This window comes from Gossypium arboreum, chromosome 13, assembly GCF_025698485.1.
Source record: "Gossypium arboreum isolate Shixiya-1 chromosome 13, ASM2569848v2, whole genome shotgun sequence".
Taxonomy (NCBI): domain Eukaryota; kingdom Viridiplantae; phylum Streptophyta; class Magnoliopsida; order Malvales; family Malvaceae; genus Gossypium; species Gossypium arboreum.
In genome coordinates this window covers 113,394,103-113,416,074 of record NC_069082.1, presented here as the reverse complement: position 1 = coordinate 113,416,074, position 21,972 = coordinate 113,394,103, and the positions used below count along the sequence as shown (strand labels likewise).

The 21,972-nt window shown below is 33.8% G+C and overlaps 2 protein-coding genes across 3 annotated transcripts; one reads left to right on the top strand and one right to left on the bottom strand.

The window, feature by feature from the left end:
- The first annotated feature begins 1,322 nt into the window (after positions 1-1,322).
- LOC108461442 (probable bifunctional methylthioribulose-1-phosphate dehydratase/enolase-phosphatase E1) lies at positions 1,323-4,852 on the top strand. 2 transcript variants are annotated; one of them, XM_017761283.2, is made up of 10 exons: positions 1,323-1,474; positions 1,585-1,792; positions 1,942-2,013; positions 2,156-2,341; positions 2,539-2,694; positions 3,445-3,594; positions 3,671-3,772; positions 4,146-4,255; positions 4,341-4,459; positions 4,671-4,852. In XM_017761283.2, the coding sequence occupies exons 2-10, from the start codon at positions 1,688-1,690 to the stop codon at positions 4,760-4,762; spliced, it is 1,092 nt and encodes a 363-aa protein (XP_017616772.2). In that variant the 5' UTR covers positions 1,323-1,474; positions 1,585-1,687; the 3' UTR covers positions 4,763-4,852. The 2 variants fall into 2 exon arrangements, with proteins under 2 accessions (XP_017616772.2, XP_052880123.1); XM_053024163.1 differs by lacking the exon at positions 1,323-1,474 and having other exon boundaries at positions 1,651-1,792; positions 2,137-2,341.
- A 356-nt stretch (positions 4,853-5,208) lies between these two features.
- On the bottom strand, positions 5,209-9,312 carry LOC108461383 (uncharacterized). The gene is made up of 10 exons (XM_017761220.2): positions 8,993-9,312; positions 7,802-7,905; positions 7,470-7,601; positions 7,314-7,387; positions 7,112-7,217; positions 6,871-6,939; positions 6,478-6,542; positions 6,285-6,383; positions 5,866-5,965; positions 5,209-5,628 (listed from the first exon to the last, which is right to left on the bottom strand). The coding sequence occupies exons 1-10, from the start codon at positions 9,138-9,140 to the stop codon at positions 5,566-5,568; spliced, it is 960 nt and encodes a 319-aa protein (XP_017616709.1). The 5' UTR covers positions 9,141-9,312; the 3' UTR covers positions 5,209-5,565.
- Between the last annotated feature and the right edge of the window lie 12,660 nt (positions 9,313-21,972).

Here is a 21,972-nt window from a genome sequence, read left to right as displayed (position 1 = left end):
GATATCAAGAACAGGTGGCAGTATCACTATGAAAGTCCATGATAGTTGTATCCCTAAGCCTCATCAATTCATCCCCATGTCCCCTTCTGATACTTATTTCTCAAGCCATTTTTCTTTTGGGCTATTTTTTTTTATCTTGGGTTGATGTTATTTTTGCCGAATCTTTATTTTTACATTTTGTTTTTGGTTCCTGAGTTTTATTATTCAAGTTTAAAGTTTTATATATATTGTGATTAATTTGGTGTTTTTGATGGTATTTGCTCATTATTTATTTCACAGTTCCTTTTTTGCATATCACCATTTCGCTTTTGGGTTCAATTCAGTGCTTGTATATTAATCACAAACTTTTTCTTAGATAACTAATTATTTTATATATCCAAAGGAGCTGATAAATTGTCACAAGTAAATTCTCAATCCATAATCTAGAATGTCATCCACATGGTTGGAATTTTTATTTTTGATCGTTCATTTTGCTTATGGTTCATTTTTTTGAAGCTCTAAATTGTATTTTCTTACATTTATCTAAGTGTTTGATATATTAGGTGTTGCTGCTTTATGATCATATATTTGTACGTTTGGAATGCAAGGCAATGGTAAATCTACTTAAAAAGAGAATTTTTTTTGGCTTTGGGTTAGATGTTATGTGCCTTTCAAGCCAAATTTGCTTTTCCATTGGTATGAGATGCCCTTGCTATTTTTATTGTTGGTTTTACTCTGCCATATACGAGTCTGGTTGTGTTTTCTTACGTCCTATTTTAAAAGGGTTATGGATTATAATGCTCGGTTCAGTTGACAGTTGCTGCGTATAGAATTTGTTTTTTTATTACATATATTGTGGTTCATCTTCCACTGCATGTTTGTTTATTCCTTTGCCAATTACTAGAAGATATTTTGGAGCATAGCTTAATTACAGGCTTGTGATTTGGTACTTTGATAGGTGTTCAAAAGGAGAGAATGGAACTAGATGACATGTATATGAAGCATGGACACGGACACCAATACAGAATATGGGTACGACACGGATACGATGATACGGTTATTTTTAAAAAATAAAGACGCGAGTACTGTAAGATACAACAATAAAAATATTTTTATTATTTATATATTTTTATGTTAAAATATATTATAGTAATAAATACTAAATTTACTAAAAAGAAAATATATTTTGTCTTCACATGTAAACAATGTCTTATTTTATTTAATAAAAATTTGGGTCACCCGTATATTTTTTTATTTATAATTAAAATTAATTTTTAAAAATATTTTAAATCTAATTTATATAGTTCTCACATATTTTTATTATACTTAATTTTACTATTTTTATATACTATAATTTGTTTTTACTTTCTTACCCCATTATCCTTTCTCATTTACCGTCCTTGCCTTTGTGTCTGTATTTCATTCTCTGCAAAAAAAAAAAAAAAGAAACCCAGCATCAATCTTCATATAAGCGAATCGACTCCAAAGAAGACAGGTATGTTAAAAATCCCATAAATTATCACGATTAACTGTTAAAGTTCTTTTTATCTGTTTACTGAAGTTCTATTCTTGTATATGGGTTTTTTTTTTCCGTTTCTGATTCAGGCCAAAGTAAAGTCCGGGAGTGTCCTTTTTTGACACGCTTCAAGGTGTGTCCGGTACGTATACGGCCGTGTCGGCGGCGTGTCCGTGACGGTGCTTCCTAGTCATGTATGTATTATCGGGAGACTGGTCTATCATATCTTCACCTTCGCCAAAGCCATACCCTCATAAGCCTCCCAAGTGCTCCAATTGTGCTCCTCTTTTCATGAAGGCAACTATTATATCTGCTTTTCTGAAAACTATTATTTGGCATTGTTTAATCAAACCAGTAGTTTATTTTACCGAGTAATTTTTTTTTTTAAATTGTAATCTGGAATTTACTGAGGTGATAATGATCCTATTTTTGATGTGTATCCTAAGACAACTGCTGTGCTTGTTCGCCATCATGGTATATACGTATGGGGTGACTCATGGATCAGTGCTAAAACTCAGGTATGTGAAACTTGAAATTTCAGAATACGCATCTTGGTTTCTCTCTTTTGGCTTTTCCGATGCTCCTTCCCAGTAAGACAGATTCTTACATGTTGCGATGGTCGTATGTGTTCCTTACTTCAGCGATGACATACTATTTCAGGCTGAATGTTATCATTACCTCTTTGATGCTGCTATCAAACTCCATCATCTAGGCTTAGACTGGTCTACTCCAGATCATGGCCCCATTCAGAATGTTAAAGGATTTTCAAGCATCAATAGCATGATAAAAAGGGTGGCTACGAAGGCTGGGACAGTGGAATCAGATTTTAAACTCCAGCCATATCCAGTAAGCACATACTTTCTCTAAAATCGGAGAAATTCTGGGTTTTCTAGACGTGTGTTTCCCTTCTAACAAAAATCTCTAATGTTGGGATAACATTGTTGTAGACTCTTGACTGTTTTATTGCTTAACAAGAAAATTGTTACTTTCGTTTATCAAACACTCTCTCACTGTACATTGTTTTTTTTTTTTTACTGTTGCAGCGCTGCGTTGTGCTTGACATTGAAGGAACTACAACTCCTATTTCATTTGTAACAGATGTTCTCTTTCCCTATGCCCGAGACAATGTTGGGAGGCATTTGTCCGCAACTTACGATAGTGCTGAAACTCAAGATGATATTAAGTTGTTACGTTCTCAAGTAAGATTTTTCTTTGGATCTTTTGACCTTTTATCATCTTCTGCTGCAAATCCGATACAAATTGTTTGCTTTGCTTCCTCAAGGAAATTACCTTTTAATACATTAAAGAATTAATTTTAAGAGTTAGGCACAAATGAACGTATGAACTTTACTTCTCGGAGAATTGAGATTGTATGGCCCATTTGCTAGGATCACAGAATGCTTCTGACCGGTAATTATGTGCCTGCTTCCTTGGCTAAGCTCTAGCAGTGAACTACAATTCATTGCTTCTTACTAGTGAACTGCCTACTGATGCCTAGATAAAATTGATGGTCGGATGTATGAGGATTGGCCAACCCTAGATAAAATTCAATCAACACTCATTTTATTTCCCTCAAATCATATGCTTCGAACTCATGTGATATACCTGAAATAAGAACATACAATGGACTAGTTTGTCTGATATAATGCATTTACTCTTGAACCATCATTATCTGTGAATTCAGAACCTTTTTTAATTTCAACAATACTTGGAACCTTTGTAATATATATGAAATTAGCATCTATTATCATCATTAATTATCTAGTATCTGTTTGCTTGACATGCATTTGAGGCATGTGTATAGAATTAGATAACCTGAAGGAATTTAACGATACTTCTTCAGCTTGTTTTCTGTGTTTAAGGCAGTGAGATTGTGTATCTTACAAATTAGCAACCAAGGTAGTCCTGATTGACTCCTAAATTATCCGCCTATAACATGTTTTCCACAGGTTGAAGATGACTTGAAGCAAGGTGTTCTTGGTGCTGTACCTATCCCCTTGGAAGATCCAGGAAAAGAGAAGGTGATTGCTTCTTTGGTGGCTAATGTCGAAGCAATGATAAAAGCTGATCGAAAAATTACTGCCTTAAAGCAATTGCAAGTAAGCAAACATGAATTGAAAGATAATATGTTTTTGGAGCTTACCTTCGAGAAAGGATTAATATGAAGTTAAATAGGGTCATATATGGCGTACTGGATTTGAGAATAACGAGCTTGAAGGAGTAGTTTTTGATGATGTACCAGAAGCTCTAGAAAAGTGGCATGCACTGGGTATAAAGGTATTATTACGAATTTCCTTTACTCCTTTACAATTTCATTTTCTGAATGTAGTTCTGGATACTGTATTTGGTCTACGTTTTGAATATGTTTCTGTGCATTTGCTCCTGGATAGGTGTCCCCTCGGACCTAGTCTAGATCTAAGCTCAAGTTGATGTATGTTCATGTCCTATCGTGTTGTTATGAAGCTGTATCGTCCCTTAGCATACAGTTGCCATTTTCACTTTTTTACTAGAAGTCATGTATATCCATGAGGTAAAACCGAAACATTATCATTGGGATTGGTTTATGGACAGGATCTTACTCAGCTAAGTTCTCGGTTACTATAGAAAGTTCAATTTTCAATGCTTATCTTTGCTTCCTCTTTCATCACAGGTATACATATATTCTAGTGGTAGCAGATTGGCTCAGAGGCTTATATTCGGAAATACAAACTACGGCGATTTGAGGAAGTATTTATCCGGATTTTTCGACACTGCAGTAGGGTAAGTCTTTTTACTTTGTTTGCTTTATGCTTATCACTAAATTTTAACTCAAAGTGACACTTCTTTCATCTTGCCTTGCTTGCAGATATAAAAGAGAAACACGAAGTTATGTCGAAATCATTGAGTCATTGGGAGTTGATAAGCCATCCGATATACTATTTGTGACCGATGTCTATCAAGAAGCCACGGCTGCAAAAGCTGCAGGTAGTGTACTGATCTTTTTTTCTTTGCCGGTGTCAGTATTCTAATCCTGTTGATTCTGGCTCGTGTTTTAGACTTTTTTGCTTTCAGAATCAGAACCTGACACCTTAAACCGTTACGAATTAGTATAAGAACAATTTTAAATTTTACTCTGCACATCCTTGCATACCCTTTGTTTATCAATTACTGTTTTTCATGTTTATCCATTTGGTAGGTTTGGAGGTTGTAATCTCCATCAGGCCGGGAAACAGTCCTCTTCCGGAGAACCATGGGTTCAAGACTATCAACTCTTTCCTGGAGATCTGATAGAAGTTTGGCATTTCTGTAATAATATCGGTCTTCCATGCACTTGTAATAAGTAACTTTTGGATGCAATAAATCATGATCTTGTAGCAACCCTTTATTGATTGTCACCTGTGAATGTTGGATACAAAGTCTTTTTTTACATGTTTGGATCGGTTAAATTCATCCAAGTTCCTTTTTTTTTTGGGTATTTCCATTTTTATATAAATTATTTTTTGAAAATGTAATAATTATAAAAGATCACTACTATAAATCAATTCATTTCCTTTCAGATCACTAAAACAAAGATGGTAAAAGATTACTACAATAAATCAATAAATTATTTTTCTTATAATTTCTAAAACTATAAACTATAAACATCCCTCCCCACCCCCCAAAACATATTTTCTAATATTTAGATGAGTCAATGAAAAGTTTTTTACTATTTGGTTATTTTCTAGAAATAGATATTGAAATTTTAATTATTTTCAACATTTATTAATAAAATATTGTTTTTTTAAATCATCATTTATTATTCAAACATAAAACAAAAATAATTGACTAATAAAAAAGTTATATGAATATTCTGGATGCCTCTAATGCACTCAAGTGATGAGTTTTCCTATGACCCTCAGATGCCATGCAAAAAGCTGGCATTTGTCTTGGAATTCACAGCTTTGATACATTAGCCAGACTCCTTGTAATGTAATTCCTTTTTTTCTTTTCTATGGCTTCTGATATTTGAGAATCCCTTGTTTAGTTAGAAACATCACAATGTGTATCCTCAATTGCCTAAACTCCATCATCCTTTTACTCAATTGCTAACCCTACAAATACCGAATGAGTTCCACAGAAAACTTTCCCTTCTTTGTACTGTTAATTTCTCCAATCTGTACAAAACCAAACTGCAATGTATCAGTATGCTAAACCTACTTTACTCGGACTCCCAAGTAATATCAGATGCTTTTTTTTTATTATTATGTTTTTTTCATGTATTTGGAGGATTGTACCCTACATCTATGTGTTGGAGTCGGATTCAAGCACTCGAGGGAAATGAAAAGTCAAAGTAATATATGCTAAACATATTACTAGACGGCAAAGATTTCTCAAACTGAACACTCACTCACCTTTAGTCTTCCTTTCCCACTAACAGAGATAATGTCACCGGTCTTGAGAGTTGTTCCATTTTTTGTTACAGTTGTCCAATTTACGCGTACATCTCCGTTGCTATAAGACCAAAAAAAAACAGAAAAACAAACGTCCATCAGCTCAATCTTTCATGCATTTTGCAACTAAAAGCTATGTTACTCGGACTCAAATGTGAGTCCGAGATGTGGGTATATGTTGAACATGGGTTTGTTCAGTTCTCTTTTCCAAGTTTTTTCCTTTATTGAAAGTGTTCTTTGAGAGTCATATCATCATGCTCATATCAGAATATTCTTCAGACATGGGTGTCATGCACAGGCACTCAGGAAATCAAAAGTCAGAGTAACATAGACCCAAAGTCAAGAAGAGATTAAGCTAGAGCATCAACCCGAGAACATACCTTATCAAATCAACTAGTTTAGATCTAGAAATCTTAAATCCTGCACTAGCAAGAGCATCAACACGAAGCGATGCTTCTATGGTTTTGAATGACTGCGTCCTGCAAAGCCAACATGAAGTCATTGATGGATATCACAGCAATAGGTACCATAAGATTGAGATAAAAACTGATGAGCATCCTGAGTGATTGCAACCTTGGTGGCTCATATTCAAGTGCAAGCAGAGGTATCTGTGTACATGATACTGATACATTAGCAACCTGCAAAAGGAAACACATAACAAAAAGAGTTGGAGAGGATTTCACCCACAATTCTTTTTACTGCAATACGGCAAGATTAGCTCATGCCTTTGGAGACTCCATAACTGTTACAGACATTACAAGAATGTGAGTGTTATTTACCACTAAAAACAAACAAATATGACAGACAATATATTGATTTTAATGTGATACTAACAGTGTGCAAGAATAAAAATTTCACTGCAAGGTTACTGTGATAATGCTGTTACTGTTACCCGAAAAAGTGGAAAAAAATTTAAATTTAAAATTATTGCAGTCATTGAGTGTATCCAAGGGGAAAAAAGTTCACCTTGTCCAGTGTCGACATAAGAAAGTCAACGAGTTCAGGAACAATCAGGACATGAGCTCCCTTTTCTCCCTAGTTAACAGTCAACATAGGTTACAGCCTGGTAATATATTAGATGCAGAGAAAACTTCTTTGCTGGTTTAGGAGGCAGGTATAAATGATCTTAATGAAAGAAATTAAACCAGGGCTTTTAAAGTAAACCCAAGTTCTAAATTGCCTAATCCGCAATTGACCATCTGAATACCTGCAAGATAATATCCCCAAGCTTCTCTCTAGCAATACCTTTACCAAGAATTGCACCAAGGAAGTCACCATGAGAACAAGGTTGAAAGCTGAAGTTTCCCGAGATACTGACAAAGAAAAAACCAAATATGCATATATCTTGATTCAGAGTTTCAATCCTGTCAAGCAGTCACCAGCTCTTGACAATGAAGGATATTACTTACTTTATTGCTGCAACTACATTAGGATCATTGGTCAATACTTCTGAATGTCCAATAGAAAGACGGCAACGCTCAGCCTAAAGGATCACGGAGATTCATCAACTTGTATAACCAAAGAAATCAATGAAGGAGAAGTAAACTGAATCCATTTGGTTCGACCTGAGGATACCCCCCCTGTGCAACTGCCTTAACATCAGCCAGTTTTTGCAGAACAATCATGGACTCCTTTAATACTGGTGGGGTTAGAAAATCTGTATGGAATACCTCTCTTCTGGTTGCTGCACGTCTAGCCTAAAATCGCATAAAATAAATTCCAAATAGAAGAAAAGTTAAACAGATAGAGCTAGGAACTTTTCTACCAGTTATCTATAGCAAAGAAACAAAATTAATTAGAGAATCAGATGAATTTGACTAGGCACAAAAGGCAAGGACCAAACCAAAGAAACAATAGGCTACTAAAGGAAGATATAGAAAAAGGGCAATGAGAATACCGTATCAAGTATATGTTTCACTTCTTCGATAGCACTCTTATCTCCCACTCCTTTAAGTAAAACATCATTATCCCCCTTTATAACTTGGGAAATGTGACATAACCCTGTGTGTGCATTTCAAAATTTTAAATAGGATGTTACTCGACTAGAAAATCAGCACTGTTGTATATGCATACATCCCATTTGCTGAAACATGTACATATGGCAAAAAAACAATTGAAAAAGTTGAAGAAGCTGGACTCTGCAGAAGTTAATCCTACAGCTTACTAACAATGCTAAAGTACAGGTTCAGCAGCCATGGTAATGGTGGCTATTGCATATGTTTAATGTTCAATAACTTTGTGATAAATTGATAATTCTAAGAAAACAACTACTACTATAAGTGGCCTTGTGTATAAACTCTAGTTCTAGGAATAATAAAAAGTTGAATTGGAATTGTGGTCAATGCCCTAGGTGTGCATTCATTAAGGATGGCAATATATTTTGATATCAAGCTGAGGTTAACAAGCATTCATTCTTGCTTAACAAAATGCATTTAAAATAATTGGCATATTTCACTCGGAGGTAAAACGTCTACATAATGATACGAGTTGCAATGCATGCTTCATCCCTGGATGGAATCCCTGACATAAAACCATCCGAAATCTAAACAAACCTTTTAGTAAAAAGAAGCATCTCTTTTTTTTCCTGATAAGAGTAATATAACTGACTTACAAGTTCATTTGAGTGACAACATTGTTATAATCTCAAGCATTTTAGTTCCTTCAATACTTTTTTTTTCAGATGCGCTTACTAGATTCTCCTAATTCAGCTTAATGGGTGTCTCAAATTAATCCACGATTATAACAAAACTAACAAAGAAAATTGCTCAAATTCCTCCCTTTTATCAATGTTTGTCTATAATTACACAATATTACTTCAAAATAAACCAAGAATGTTAAGAAGAGGTAAATGTAAATATTTTTTTCTCTGGCTAAATGGGCATCTCTATACCTCAAAACTAACAAAAGATATTTGCAAATTCTTTAACTTTAGCATAAAGGGTATCTCTAATTGCACAAGATTACTTCAAAATAAATAGAAAATCTTCTAATTTAGCTCCATGGGTATCTCTATTTATACAACTATCACAAATATATATATATATATATAGATAAAAAAGAAGAAAAAATTCATAACAAAATAAAAAACCTGAACTTCTCAGCGGATATTGAAATGGAAAAGAGCAAAGATTTCCATAGAAAGAAAGGTGTTTGTTGGTGTGAAGAGGTTGAGAGAAAGCCAAAGCTTGAAATGCCTTTCGGAGCAGCCATGGTGAGGTGACGCTTGCGGCAGCCATGGTTGTTTTATTGCGTTATCAAAACTAGTAACTCTATCCTAAACGCTAAATAATGCACTATTTAACTTTCTATTATTAACTTTGAGCAAAAATCAAAGTAATAATATTAGTCTATAAATTAAAACTAAATCATTAATTTATAACATGTATTTCTAATCCGTTTCTACACTAGCACCATTATTCCATTTTGCAACCTTTTAATATTTACATAAAATCCTTCTTCTTCTTCTTTTTTACCCCAAGATCTTTAAATATTTATTTTAAATAATTATAAAATATATTATAATCATAATCTATTTTTAAAATTTAAATATAAATATTTTTAGGTAAAAATATTTCATTAATAAATAAAAATGGAAAGATTTAAATAAATAAAAAAAGGGTATGAAGTTAAACTCAGCCCAACAAATATACTCCATACACTCGTTTTAGTACCATAATTTTCATTGGTATTTGCATAAAAAACAAGAACATTCGTAATGCAGGATGAAACAAAATCAAAATATTGGAAGTTTAGATAAAACTACTGTTGAAAATTATAGATTGCAAATTAATTATTCATAAGCACTATTCAAATTAAAAGTGATGATTTATCATCTTATAAATTTAATTATTCATAAGCATTATTCAAATTAAAAGTGATGATTTATGATCTAATAGATACATTTCCACGGGACATGTTTCTCTTAAGAAGTATGTCCAATATGAAGGGTTGTGGCTCTTCAAAATTGTATTTATTGAGTGCATATAAAGAGAGGCATTATGGTGCTCACAAAATATACAATTACAATCAATCTTATTTTCAGAAACTAGAGTAAGAGTTAGGGAATTCCTTGATTTTGCTAATCAAATTGTATCCCAGGAGGACCTTTGTCTTAACCATCTAGCAACTTTTTGTGGGGGCAAATAGTTCTCTTTGGAAAGCATCATCGACGCCTCGACGTGTACTGTTTATTTCCATATAAGTCTAGGATTCTATCGTCTCCATTCAAATATCCAACAATCAAAGAGAACTATTTTTGGAGATGGCAACGGAGGCTAACACTGCATTCAAAGTGATAAACCAAGAGTTTGTGAAACTTGACCGATTTGATGGTTCAAACTTCAATTGTTGGAAGGACAATATGTTGTTCCTTCTTACTGTCTTAAATGTGGCGTACGTTCTGGATCCAAACCTACAACCTGTGAAGGATCTTGTCCCAATGCAAATTCCGAGGAAATTGAAAAAGTGGCTGAACTCAAGAAGAAGCGTGAAGAAGGCAATTTTACATGTCGAGGACACATCCTCAACACCTTGTCTGATCGATTGTATGATCTTTATATGTCGATGCAATCCCCGATGGAAATATGGAAAGCTCTTGAAGAGAAATACAACACCGAGCGATAAGGTACTAATAAATTTTTAATGATGAAGTATTTCGAATTCAAAATGCTAGATAGTATCCCAATCATGGATCAATTCTATGAATTACAAGTCCTTGTAAGCAGGCTTCGTGACTTGAAAGTTGTTATTCTGGAATTGTTACAAGTTGGGGCTATCACCTCAAAGTTGCCCTCATCTTAGAACAATTATCGGAAGAAACTTCTGCATATGATAGAGGACTTCACTATGGAGAATATACTTAGGCATTTACGTATTGAAAAGGAAACTCAGAAACACGATGCGGTGTATTTTCCCCAAAGTTCTAAAGTGAACCATGTGAGCAAGTCCAAGAACTCTTGAAATGGTAAGCGAGAGGCCATATCTGAGACTAAGGACGTGCAAGACAAGAAGAAAAAAACTCGTAATTGTTATAATTGCAATAAGAAAGGACACTATATTAAGGATTGCAGACTTCTCAAAAAGAAGCAAAATGTCACAACTTCCAAAGCCAATATGGTGGAGGGCATGAACTTAGTGGCCATGGTTAAAGAAGGGATCAAAAATTTGGAGATTAGTATGATTACTGAACTCAAAATAGCCATGACTAATAAGTCTTGTAATTGGTGGCTCGACTCTGGAGCTACTGTCTATGTGTGTAATGACTGACAACAATTCAAGAGTTATGAACTAGTGGAAAATCGTGAAGTGCTTGTGGGAAACTATCAATCGGTTAAGGTGCTCGGTCAAGGGACAGTGGAATTCAACTTCACATCTGGGAAGAAATTGACTTTGACTAATGTGTTGCATGTTCCCGATGTGGGAAATAATTTAGTGTCCGTAAATATTCTATGTTACAAGGGGTTCAAGACTATATTGGAATCCAACAAGTTTGTCATGCTTAAGGGTGATATATATGTAGAAAAAGGATATTGTAATGAGGGTATGTTCAAGTTGAGTATTGATATGAATAAGTTAATTCTTTTGCTCATATTGTTGAATTTTGTCCTTTGTGGCATGCGCGTTTAGTACATTTTAATTTTAAAACTTTACAATGTATGCAAAAGAATGATTATATAAGTCTAAGTAATGATGAGTTTGAGGATGAATGTGAAATTTGTATTCAATCAAAAATTACCAAGAAGCCATTTCTTAATAAGTGTGAAAGGAATTCACAAATGTTAGATTTAATTCATTCAGATGTTTGTGAATTAAATGGAACATTAACAAGAGGTGAGAAACAATATTTTATCACTTTTGTAGACGGATTCTCTAGATTTACTTATGTGTATCTCATGAGAATTAAATGCGAGGCTTTTGATATGTTTAAACATTTTAAAAATGAGGTTGGGAATTTGTTTAGTAAGAAAATCGAAGTGTTTCATAGTGATAAAGGTGGTGAATATTTTTTAAATGAATTTAATATATTTTGTGAGGAATAAGGTGTGGTACATGAGTATTCCACTCCTTATACTCCACAATAAAATGGTTTGGAGGAAAGAAAGAACCGCACTTTAGTAGATATGGTTAACTCGATGTTTTTAAATGTTAAACTTCCATATAATCTATGGGGTGAAGCATTATTGACTACGTGTTATATTCTTAACAGAATACCATCGAGAAAATTCAAAGTATCTCCATATGAGTTATGGAAGGGTCGGATGCCAAACTTAGATTATTTCAAAGTGTGGGGGTGTTTGGCTTACTATAGAGTTCCCGACCAACAGAGAACAAAGTTAGGTCCAAGAGCCGTCAAGAGTGCATTCGTTGGATATGCCCATCACTCTAAGGCTTATCGTGTTATTGACTTAGTGTCAAATACGATAATTGAAACAAGAGATGTTGTATTCATTGAAAATAAGGTTTTCAATGATTTAACAGATTCGGGAAAAGAAAACCAATGATCTCAAGTGATCAAACCAAAAGAAGTAAGAATACGGAGCTGAGGAAAAGTCAAAGAGTGAGAAAAGTAAAAGACTTTGATCCTGATTTCATTTCCTTGCAATCTCTAGCATTTCTTGTTAAGGGAAATAGAGAATATTTAATTAGGAAGATCCCCATAATGTTTAATGTGGATAGTGATCCATAATCCTATGGTAAAGCCATGACTTCTAGGGATGCAGCACTTTGGAAAGAGACGATCAATGATGAAATGGATTCAATATTATCCAACAATACTTGGATTCTAGTTTATCTTCCTCAAGGATTGAAGCCCATCAGTTGTAAATGGGTGTTTAAAAGGAAGAATACTCCAACAGGGGATTCTCCAACCGTTAAGGCTAGGTTGGGCTAAAGGATTTAGGCAAAAAGAAGGCCTAGATTATTTTAACACTTATGCACCAGTGGCTAGGATGACCTCCATTTGAATTCTTATAGCATTTACATCTATCTATAAGTTACATGTACATCAAATGGATGTTAAGACAGCTTTTTTGTATAGTGATCTCGAGGAAGAAGTCTACATGGAGCAACCAGAAGGTTTGTGCTTCCTGGGATTGAACATAAGGTGTGTAAGTTGATCAAGTCATTATATGGTTTAAAACAAACGCCTAAACAGTGGCATGAGAAATTTGACTCGATTATCTTGTCATATGATTTTTCACATAATGGTGGGGATAAATGTATTTATACTAAATTCATCGATAGGTATGGTGTAATTATTCGTCTCTATGTAGACAATTTGTTAATATTGGGTACAAATATGGAAAGTGCTCGTGAGACCAAAGAGTATCTAGCCTCGAAATTTAAAATGAAAGATCTCAATAAGGTAGATACAATTCTAGGTATAAAGGTGAAAAAGCATGAAAAGGGCTTTGCACTAAGTCAACCTCACTATATCGAGAAAGTATTGGAAAAGTTTAAACACTTAAATATCAAGGATTCGAACACTCCATATGATTCGAACTTCAAGTTAAGTGAGAATTATGGCAGAGCTATAGCGCAACTTGAGTATGCCAGTGCAATCGGAAGTCTAATGTATGCAATTCATTGTACTAGACCTAATAATGCACTTGATGTGTACAAATTGGCGAGATTTACAAATTGTCCTAATACCAATGATGGGAAAGGCATTTGTAGGATTTTTGGCTACCTTAAGAAAACAAAAAATTTAGGATTATTCTATAATGATTATCCCGCATTACTAGAATGTTACTCAGATGCAAGTTGGTTTACAAGTCTAAGTGACAAAAAGTCCACATCGGGATGAATTTTTACAATTGGAGGTGGAGCCATTAGTTGGACATCCAAAAGACAAACTTGCATCTCATATTCAACTATGGAACTGAATTTATAGCCTTAGCGGCTACTGCCAAGGAACAGAATGGCTAAAAGATCTCTTGCTAGATGTTAAGTTATGGCCACAACGTAAGTTCGCCATTTCCGTAAATTGTGATAGTGAATCTACCATGTCTCGAGCGTACAATAAGGTGTACAATGGAAAGTCTAAACATATAAGTTTGAGACATAAGTATGTGAGACAATTAAGTAGGGACGGTGTGATAACTGTTACCTATGTTATTTAATTGACAATTTAGCGGATCCATTAACAAAAAGTTTGTCAAGGGATTTGGTTAAGAGTACGACCACTAAGATGGGATTAAAACCATTCTAATCACGTCATTGATAATGGAAACCTTATTTTGTTCTAGCCAAAAGTGAGTTTCAAGGTTCAAAGGGTAATAACAAGTTATCGAATGAAAACGTACACTAAGGATCAGGATTAAGTGTTTATATTTTAGGAGGATGAGTTTTACTCTTAATGGATGGACATTAATTGTCATGAAATCTACCTATATGGACATGAAGTGGTACCGCTTCAACGTGATTTTCTTTATGGTTTTCTCTTATACATGTTAATGAAACGGGATGAGCATATGACCATAATGGTGCTAAAGCAAATTAAACTCTTACTCTAATACTATACGATTATGTGTGAAATTTTTTCCGGTATTGACTTTAAAAGTGATGGTTCAAGCAACTAGCCACCATTCACTTTGTTGATACTCTGAGAGTTTGCACTAAAGGAAGGTTCAATCTATAGACACCCTTCTTTATGCATAATCGTTGTGTACTTATTTTCTGGAATTAGCAATATAGTAGGGGATTGTTGGAAATTATAGATTGCAAATTAATTATTCATGAGCACTATTCAAATTAAAAGTGATGATTTATCATCTTACAAATTTAATTATTAATAAGCACTATTCAAATTAAAAGTGATGATTTATCATCCAATAGATACATTTCCACGGGATATGTTTCTCTTAAGAAGTATGTCCAATATGAAGGGTTGTTGCTCTTCAAAATTGTATTCATTGAGTGCATATAAATAAAGGCATTATGGTGCTTACAAGATATAAAATTGCAATCAATCTTATTTTCAGAAACTAGAGTAAGAGTTAGAGAATTCCTTGATTTTGCTAATAAAAGGAAATTCAAAACTTCGTTGTATCCCAAGAGGGCCTTTGTCTTAACCCTCTTGCAACTTTTTGTAAAGGCAAATAGTTCTCTTTGGAAAGCATTATCCGTGCCTTGAAGTGTACTGTTTATTTCCATATAAGTTTCCAATTCTATCGTCTCCACTCAAATATCCAACAGCTACTCTAACTAAATGATGAACAACCTTATTAACATTTTTTTGAATTTTATATACTTTGAAACTAAGAAATCACAACGAATTCTTGAGTTGTGAGCACTACATCCTACCAAGAAATCTCTCTCCACAATAACCTTGTCAATATGTGATAACTTGAGCCATGAAAGAGTTTCTCTAAACAAGAGAGCTTCAGCCAACCAAGGTAGTAGCAAGGATGAGAGATGACTAGAAAAAGTTCTTAAGTACCATGATCATCTTGTACGATAGCTGCCAAGCTGTTAGACTGAGACTTTGCAAATAAGGCAACATCAATGTTATACACTTTACATAGCCTTCGTTCGGCTTTTAACCAAGCAGCATTAGCAACTTCTCTCCTAAGGACAAATTGCTAAACTCAGGTGAAAGCGATTTTGGATGTCTTTTTGCCTTGTAAGAAATGGTTAGCAAAAGAAACAACATGTGTAACACCCCTAACTCGTATCCATCGTCGAAATAGGGTTACGGAGCATTACCGAATGTATCACTTAAATAATCATATATTTATTATACATTTCTCATATCCAAACAAAAGTCATTCAGATTCAGTCATATAGTCTCTAACACGAGCCCTTGAGGCCCAAAATAAGCATTAAAAATAATTTGGGACTAAATTAAGAACTCAAAGAAATCTTAGGAAAACATTAAAAATTTTCAAAGTGCAAGGAACACACGCCCGTGTGGCCAAGCTGTGTGTCTCACACGGCCAAGAGACACACCCATGTCACAGGCTGTGTACAGTCGAAATGGAATCGCATGGCCATGTCCCAATACGTATCCGACCCCGTGTAACTCACTAACTTGGGTCACACGGCCAAACCACATGCCTGTGTGACAGGCCATGTACCCTTCGAAGTGGCCTCACATGCCTGTGTACCAAGCCGTATGCTAGGCCATGTGAAAACTTGAGGGCATACTGACTTGTGCCATACGGCCAAGCCACACGCCCGTGTGCTAGGCCATGTGAAGCTACTGACTTGATTTCTAAAGAAGTATTAAGGGACATACGGCCGTGTCACCTGGCAATGTGTCATACACGGCTGAGACGCAAGTTTATATCTCTGCCGTGTGGATAAAAATAGACTATGTTCTAAGCTATATTTCTCACCTAAATTTGCATCAACCTAAATATATCAAATAGCATATGACCATATCATCAATAAGCATTTAGACTAACCAAAATTCAAGTTTGAAATATGCAACATTATTACCATTAACCTAAGTGTTCTTAGGCATCACATTTGGCCTCTATAAAACATGCAAATATCACCTCCAAAAGTTACCTAAATAGTCAAACGCATACATGAGACATTGTGCCTAAGTCTTAGTATAAAATTTCATTTCAATTCCAACCATTTGGTACCAAAACACAATCTCACAAGAAAGGCATTCATATAGCAACTACACATCACATTTCACAAGACTATTTATACATATATACATTTCAAAATATACAACTACTATACAAGCCAATTCAAATGACCAAAAATCACTAAGACATCTAGGCTACATTAGCCAAAAGACCTATACATGCGATATAACCAAAATACACAAAGTTCAAAAGTACCAAAATAACGGCTGGATAGTGTGATGAGATCTCCAACAATTTTCAATTCGAGCAAGCTTCGAAATCACTATAAGACATGGAAAAGTAAACAGAGTAAACTGTTAAGCTTAGTAAGCTTGTATGGCTAATAAGTACAACTTACCATTCATTCACAATTTAAAGAAGCATAAGTAAGCATAGCTAAGTTTCAATCAAATCTAAAGCTTAGCACATAATCATAACCATGTTAGTCATGTATGAATACATCAACTATGAATTGCTTGTCATACTTCTCACAAATACCTGAACTGGTTCGTATCATCTCTTATATCCTCGTACCATCATCTTTGCCTGTTGAACCATTTGGAATACTAACGGATACTTGGGAATCTGCAGACTAAGTGCCAATACATGGTCGAAACCATCTCTATCTCATATTTCGTATAAATGCTGACTCTCGAGCTATCATAAGGTTTGCTCACACAAGCTTACGGTTAAGACGTAGCTACACGGTGCTGCTCACATAAGCTATCAAGTAATCGCAACACATGCTAGAAAACTCAATCACCGGTAGAACATATAGGACCAATACCCAAAACACGGTAACCCCTAATGACATGTCATTTGTATCCCATCATTTCTAAGGTTCAACCGGGATTCATACATTGCCTATAACTCGTCGAGAATTTTCATGGTGTCGTATCATCAAAATTATCAATTAAGCATTCAAACATATATAATTAATACTTATTAAACATATGAACTTACCTCGAATTAATAAGGAGAAAATCAATCGATCAATCCACTACTTTATTTTTTCCCTGATCTAATTCCGAACGTGGCATTTCTTGATATGCAAAGAGATATCCCCAGCTGAATGTTCAAGCCCTAATATAGTTTCTTTCTTCTTCAATTTTGGTGGTGAAATGTCAACTAAGAATATGATAACATCTTTTACATTATTTTACTTTATTTATTTATCAAATTACTTAATTAACCTTATGAATAAACTTTGATTTCACTTAATAATATGTCCATATTTGTCCAGTAATAATACTAGTGGTCTAGTTACCCCTTAAGGACTCATACTTTAAGGTTCTATAGCCATTTAATACCTTTAGAAAATAGAACACAACTTTTACACTTTACGCGATTTAGTCCTTTTTATCAAATTAAGCATACACACGGTAAAATTTCTTAACAAAATTTTCGTGTGACTCTACTATCATGCTGTAGGAATTGAAATAATAATAAAATAATTATTTCCACTTTAGATTTATTATCCCGAAACTACTGTTCTGATTTCACTGAAAACGGACTGTTACAACATGAGTCAATAAGGCATCCTTAGCTTGCCAACAATAGAGTCTCCCTAAAATACTATAATTTTCGTAGAATCACCGCCACCCTTTCCAAGAGAATAGTGTTTTTTGAATTTAGTAACTCACACAGCCACTCAACAATCGATTGATGAGAACCATTTATACCCGTCAGCATTCATACTTTGGCTACTTTCAAGCAATTAATAGTAATATGTTTTAAATTCTAAACGTCTCCACAACGAACATAATTGGGACTTAAATTGCATCCTTTCTCGACCAAATTATTGCAACAATGAATGAAATTCCTCAATCACTTTCAAACAAAATCTTTACTTTTGGAGGTAAATTCAAATACTATAATTTATTCCAATGCCTTTTCCAATTTAGTATACATCTTAATGTCAGTAACATAACAGGACTAAGCATTGTAATCACCTTACTTGGTAAAATGTCATACCCGACAATCAACAGGTTTAGACAAGTTGATTGGGATATTTATGACATGGTTAACATCACCAAGAGATAAGATACCCTCAAGAGAATTCAAATCCTGAGCATTTCCTTCGTCATTTAAAAGCTTTGCCACTTACAACTCCTCTATTCTTAGGATAGGCATAAAATTAACATAGAAGTTAAAGTCATCAACCAACCATGGGTCATTAAAAACAACAGTATTCGAACCATTACTAATTCTCCAACGAATACCTTTTATAAGTAACTCCATGGCAACACATTACTCTTCCAAATAAAAGAAGGACAAGTACTTTCAGATACATCAAAAAATCACCCCTTAGAAAGTATTTAGATTTGAAGATTTTTCTAGGAAGAGAATCTAGATTGGTGATAAATCTCCAACCTTGTTTACCAAGAATTGCAAGATTAAAGTAGTGAAGATTTCAGAACTCTATGCCACCATTATTTTTCTTTAACATATAAATTATCTCATGAAGATACATGGATCCTACAATTACTACTAATATTTGAATCCCATTAGAAAGAGTTCATTATACATTATAGTGCATCACAAGTCTCTAAAAGTATGAGGAAGACACTCTTGTAGTAAACTGGAAAAGCTTATGTAACTATTTGGAGCACTATCTACTTACCCAGCTTCGAAAGCAAAGAATTCGAATAGCTAAATATACGTTCACTCAAGCGTTCCCTAACAAAAGAGAAAACTTGTTTCTTATTATGAGCAATAAGAGATGGCAAACTCAAGTATCATCCATGGTTGAGTGGGGTTCCCACACCCAAGGTCGAAATAAACAGTTGTTTGCCAAAAAGGCTAGTATCGGAACTAAACATTATCCTCCATTTTTTTGTAATTATTGGCTTGGTTGGAGGTCCCTTCAGAAATAGTTAAGATATTCTTAACTAGGCATTTGAACTCCCTTACACAGAAAAAGAAAAAAACAGTCATCTACGAAAAGCAACTGGGATATTGAAGGGTTTCCTCGACAAATGCATATTCTTGCAATGCTTCGCCACTCTTTGTTTATCGCAAAAGGAAACTTAAACCTTCAACATAGAGAATAAATAAATACGAAGGTAACAAATCACCTTGATATAGGCCATGTTTCGGACAAAGAGGTTCTTGTTGAAAATATACTACTATAAAACAAAATAGTTAGCACTAATAGATAACATAAACTAAGTGTAAATAAAAATAATAATCACTGTGTTGTGGAAGAATCATCGTCTTAGAAGCAAATTTGCCCTGATCGGTGTAATCGTATAGTGAACGTCACCATCCAAGGTTAACACAAAACTTTAATATTCGTACACTCGAATAAAAAAGGTGAAACATAATTTATATTGCTCTTTTCGAAAGGAAGCAGAAAAGAAAGCAAAAATTTATTCAAAAAATTTGACCGAAAAATACTGTTAAAAGAAACAGACAAAAGAAAAAAAACTGTTGTTTGCTTGTGTTGTGTAAAATGAGAAAATGACCTGCTATTTATACTGCTTTCTGAAGGGGGAAATGGTAATATAGTAATGCCAATTTCTAAAAATAGCAGAGAATTTTCCTCAACTGAAAATATTTTGAAAATGTTTTTTACATTACCAACATTCCTCAACTAATACAAAAGAACTGGAAATTTCTTAAACATGAGAAAAGTTAAAATGTGAGAAGAGCAACATCGACATTAGTTGCTTAAGCAGTAGTATCTTGTGGATTTGAACTAGTACGTAGTGAAATTAGTTATTCTTCTCTTTAACAAGTGAATGAATCTTGAACTTATTAAGATAGGGGTTAACTCATGACACACGACTAATCTCAAATCCAATTAATGTTTCATGATAGATCAACAAGTTTTAGCCAATACCCTTCGTGTCACACCCGAAACGCTTTAAACTTGGAAATTAGGAACTTTATGGATTTAATTGAAAAAGGTTGAAAGCTAGCGATCCCTATTGAAAAAACAGGATAAATTAAGAACAAAATGAAATATGGTTGAAAACCAAGTCTAGTTTGGTTGAATTAGAACCAATTGGTCTATTAGTGGGAGACAAAATGATTATGGATGAACGGTTAATATGCAGTTAGAGACTGTGTAAGAAGGGTTATAAATAGCTGAGAAATGAATCCACAACTGGATTCCTCTCAGTTTGTTTCATTTTCTCCTATTCTTCATCTTCCATGGTTGCTTTGAGGAAGTGATGGTTAAAGAAAGCTCTGCATGAAGTGACGATAAGAAGATTTAAGTCGGAAAAGCAGAGAAATCGGTAAGCTGGTAAGGTTCTAAGCCCTTTAATATACATAAGACATAAAAAAACAAAATTAAGAGTTTTCAGAACCATTTTATGGGTTCTGCATATTTCTAGAAAATTGAGGTTTAAAGTAAAAACATTATATTCAACCCATGATTTGGTTGTCATGTTTAGCTGCCAGGAGAATTGAAGTTCTGGCGTAAGGAAAAACTAAGAAGACAAGGCGAAGAACAATAGGTAAGTTTCTGTACTCAAACCTAGAACTAGGGGTGAGCGTTCGATTGAATCGAATCAAATGAAAAAAATTTGAGTTAATTGAGTTAATGAATCCTATTTTATTATCCTAGCTCGATATGTAATTTTCTTGAATTGAGTCGAGTGAGATGAAATTTGAATCGAATCAAATATATTTGTTCAAGTTAAATTTAAAAAAAATAACTTTGGGTCTTTGTAACCACTGTCACCCACCGTAATCAAATTTGCCCACTGTAATCAAAATTGTTATTAACTTTCATCTCCTTATACTTTATTTATTAATCTTTTATATACGAGATAGCTTCTTTGCTTGCTTAGTTGTTTCAATTACCTTATGATTTTTGTCACTATATATTTTGAAATTAAAAATATGTTAAATATAAAAATGTGATTTTTAATAAAAGTTATCTTAAAGATAAAATGTGAAATTGATACCAACATAAAATTTTAACACGAATATTTTGTGGCATCATTAATAATTCAATTTTAATAGAAATTTATAAATATTTAATATGATTAAACAATTTAATAATATAAATTGTATAAAATGTGAAATTTAATTTAATAATATAAATAGTAGATACAAATAAAATTATTACTATTTAGGTTTAGAGATTTTTTGGATGATTTTTTTATTTGGGGGTAAAAGGTGAAAATTGAAAGTTTAGGGGGAAAATAAAAAGTTTTAAGGGTTGAAGGAGTAAAATTTTGGGGCGAAAGTAAATGGGGGAAAATATTCAAAAAAATTAAGGGGAAAATGGGTTTGGGGTAGATAGGGGGTGAGATAAAAGGGGAGTAAAAGTTTTGAGGAGAAAGTGAAAAATTTTTGGGGTTTGCGGTAAAAATGTAAAATATTATAGTTTGGTATTCGTTTTATTTGAATTATTCGAATTCGAAAATTAAACTCGATTCGAACTCAAAATTTGAAAAAAAATTCGAGTTGACTTGAATAATTCGATTAATTTGAATGACTTGATTTGTTTAACTCGATATTTGAATTTTTT

Bases quoted from the DNA above. Each gene is read 5' to 3' on its own strand.
- LOC108461442 (XM_017761283.2), top strand. From the start codon at position 1,688: ATGTATGTATTATCGGGAGACTGGTCTATCATATCTTCACCTTCGCCA. The intron at 1,793-1,941 runs GCAACTATTATA...GTGTATCCTAAG, and splicing joins GTGCTCCTCTTTTCATGAAG to ACAACTGCTGTGCTTGTTCG. The intron at 2,014-2,155 runs GTATGTGAAACT...ATACTATTTCAG, and splicing joins GGATCAGTGCTAAAACTCAG to GCTGAATGTTATCATTACCT.
- LOC108461383 (XM_017761220.2), bottom strand. From the start codon at position 9,140: ATGGCTGCCGCAAGCGTCACCTCACCATGGCTGCTCCGAAAGGCATTT. The intron at 7,218-7,313 runs GTAAGTAATATC...TTTCTTTGTCAG, and splicing joins AATGTAGTTGCAGCAATAAA to TATCTCGGGAAACTTCAGCT. The intron at 6,384-6,477 runs GTTGCAATCACT...TTGGCTTTGCAG, and splicing joins CTTGAATATGAGCCACCAAG to GACGCAGTCATTCAAAACCA.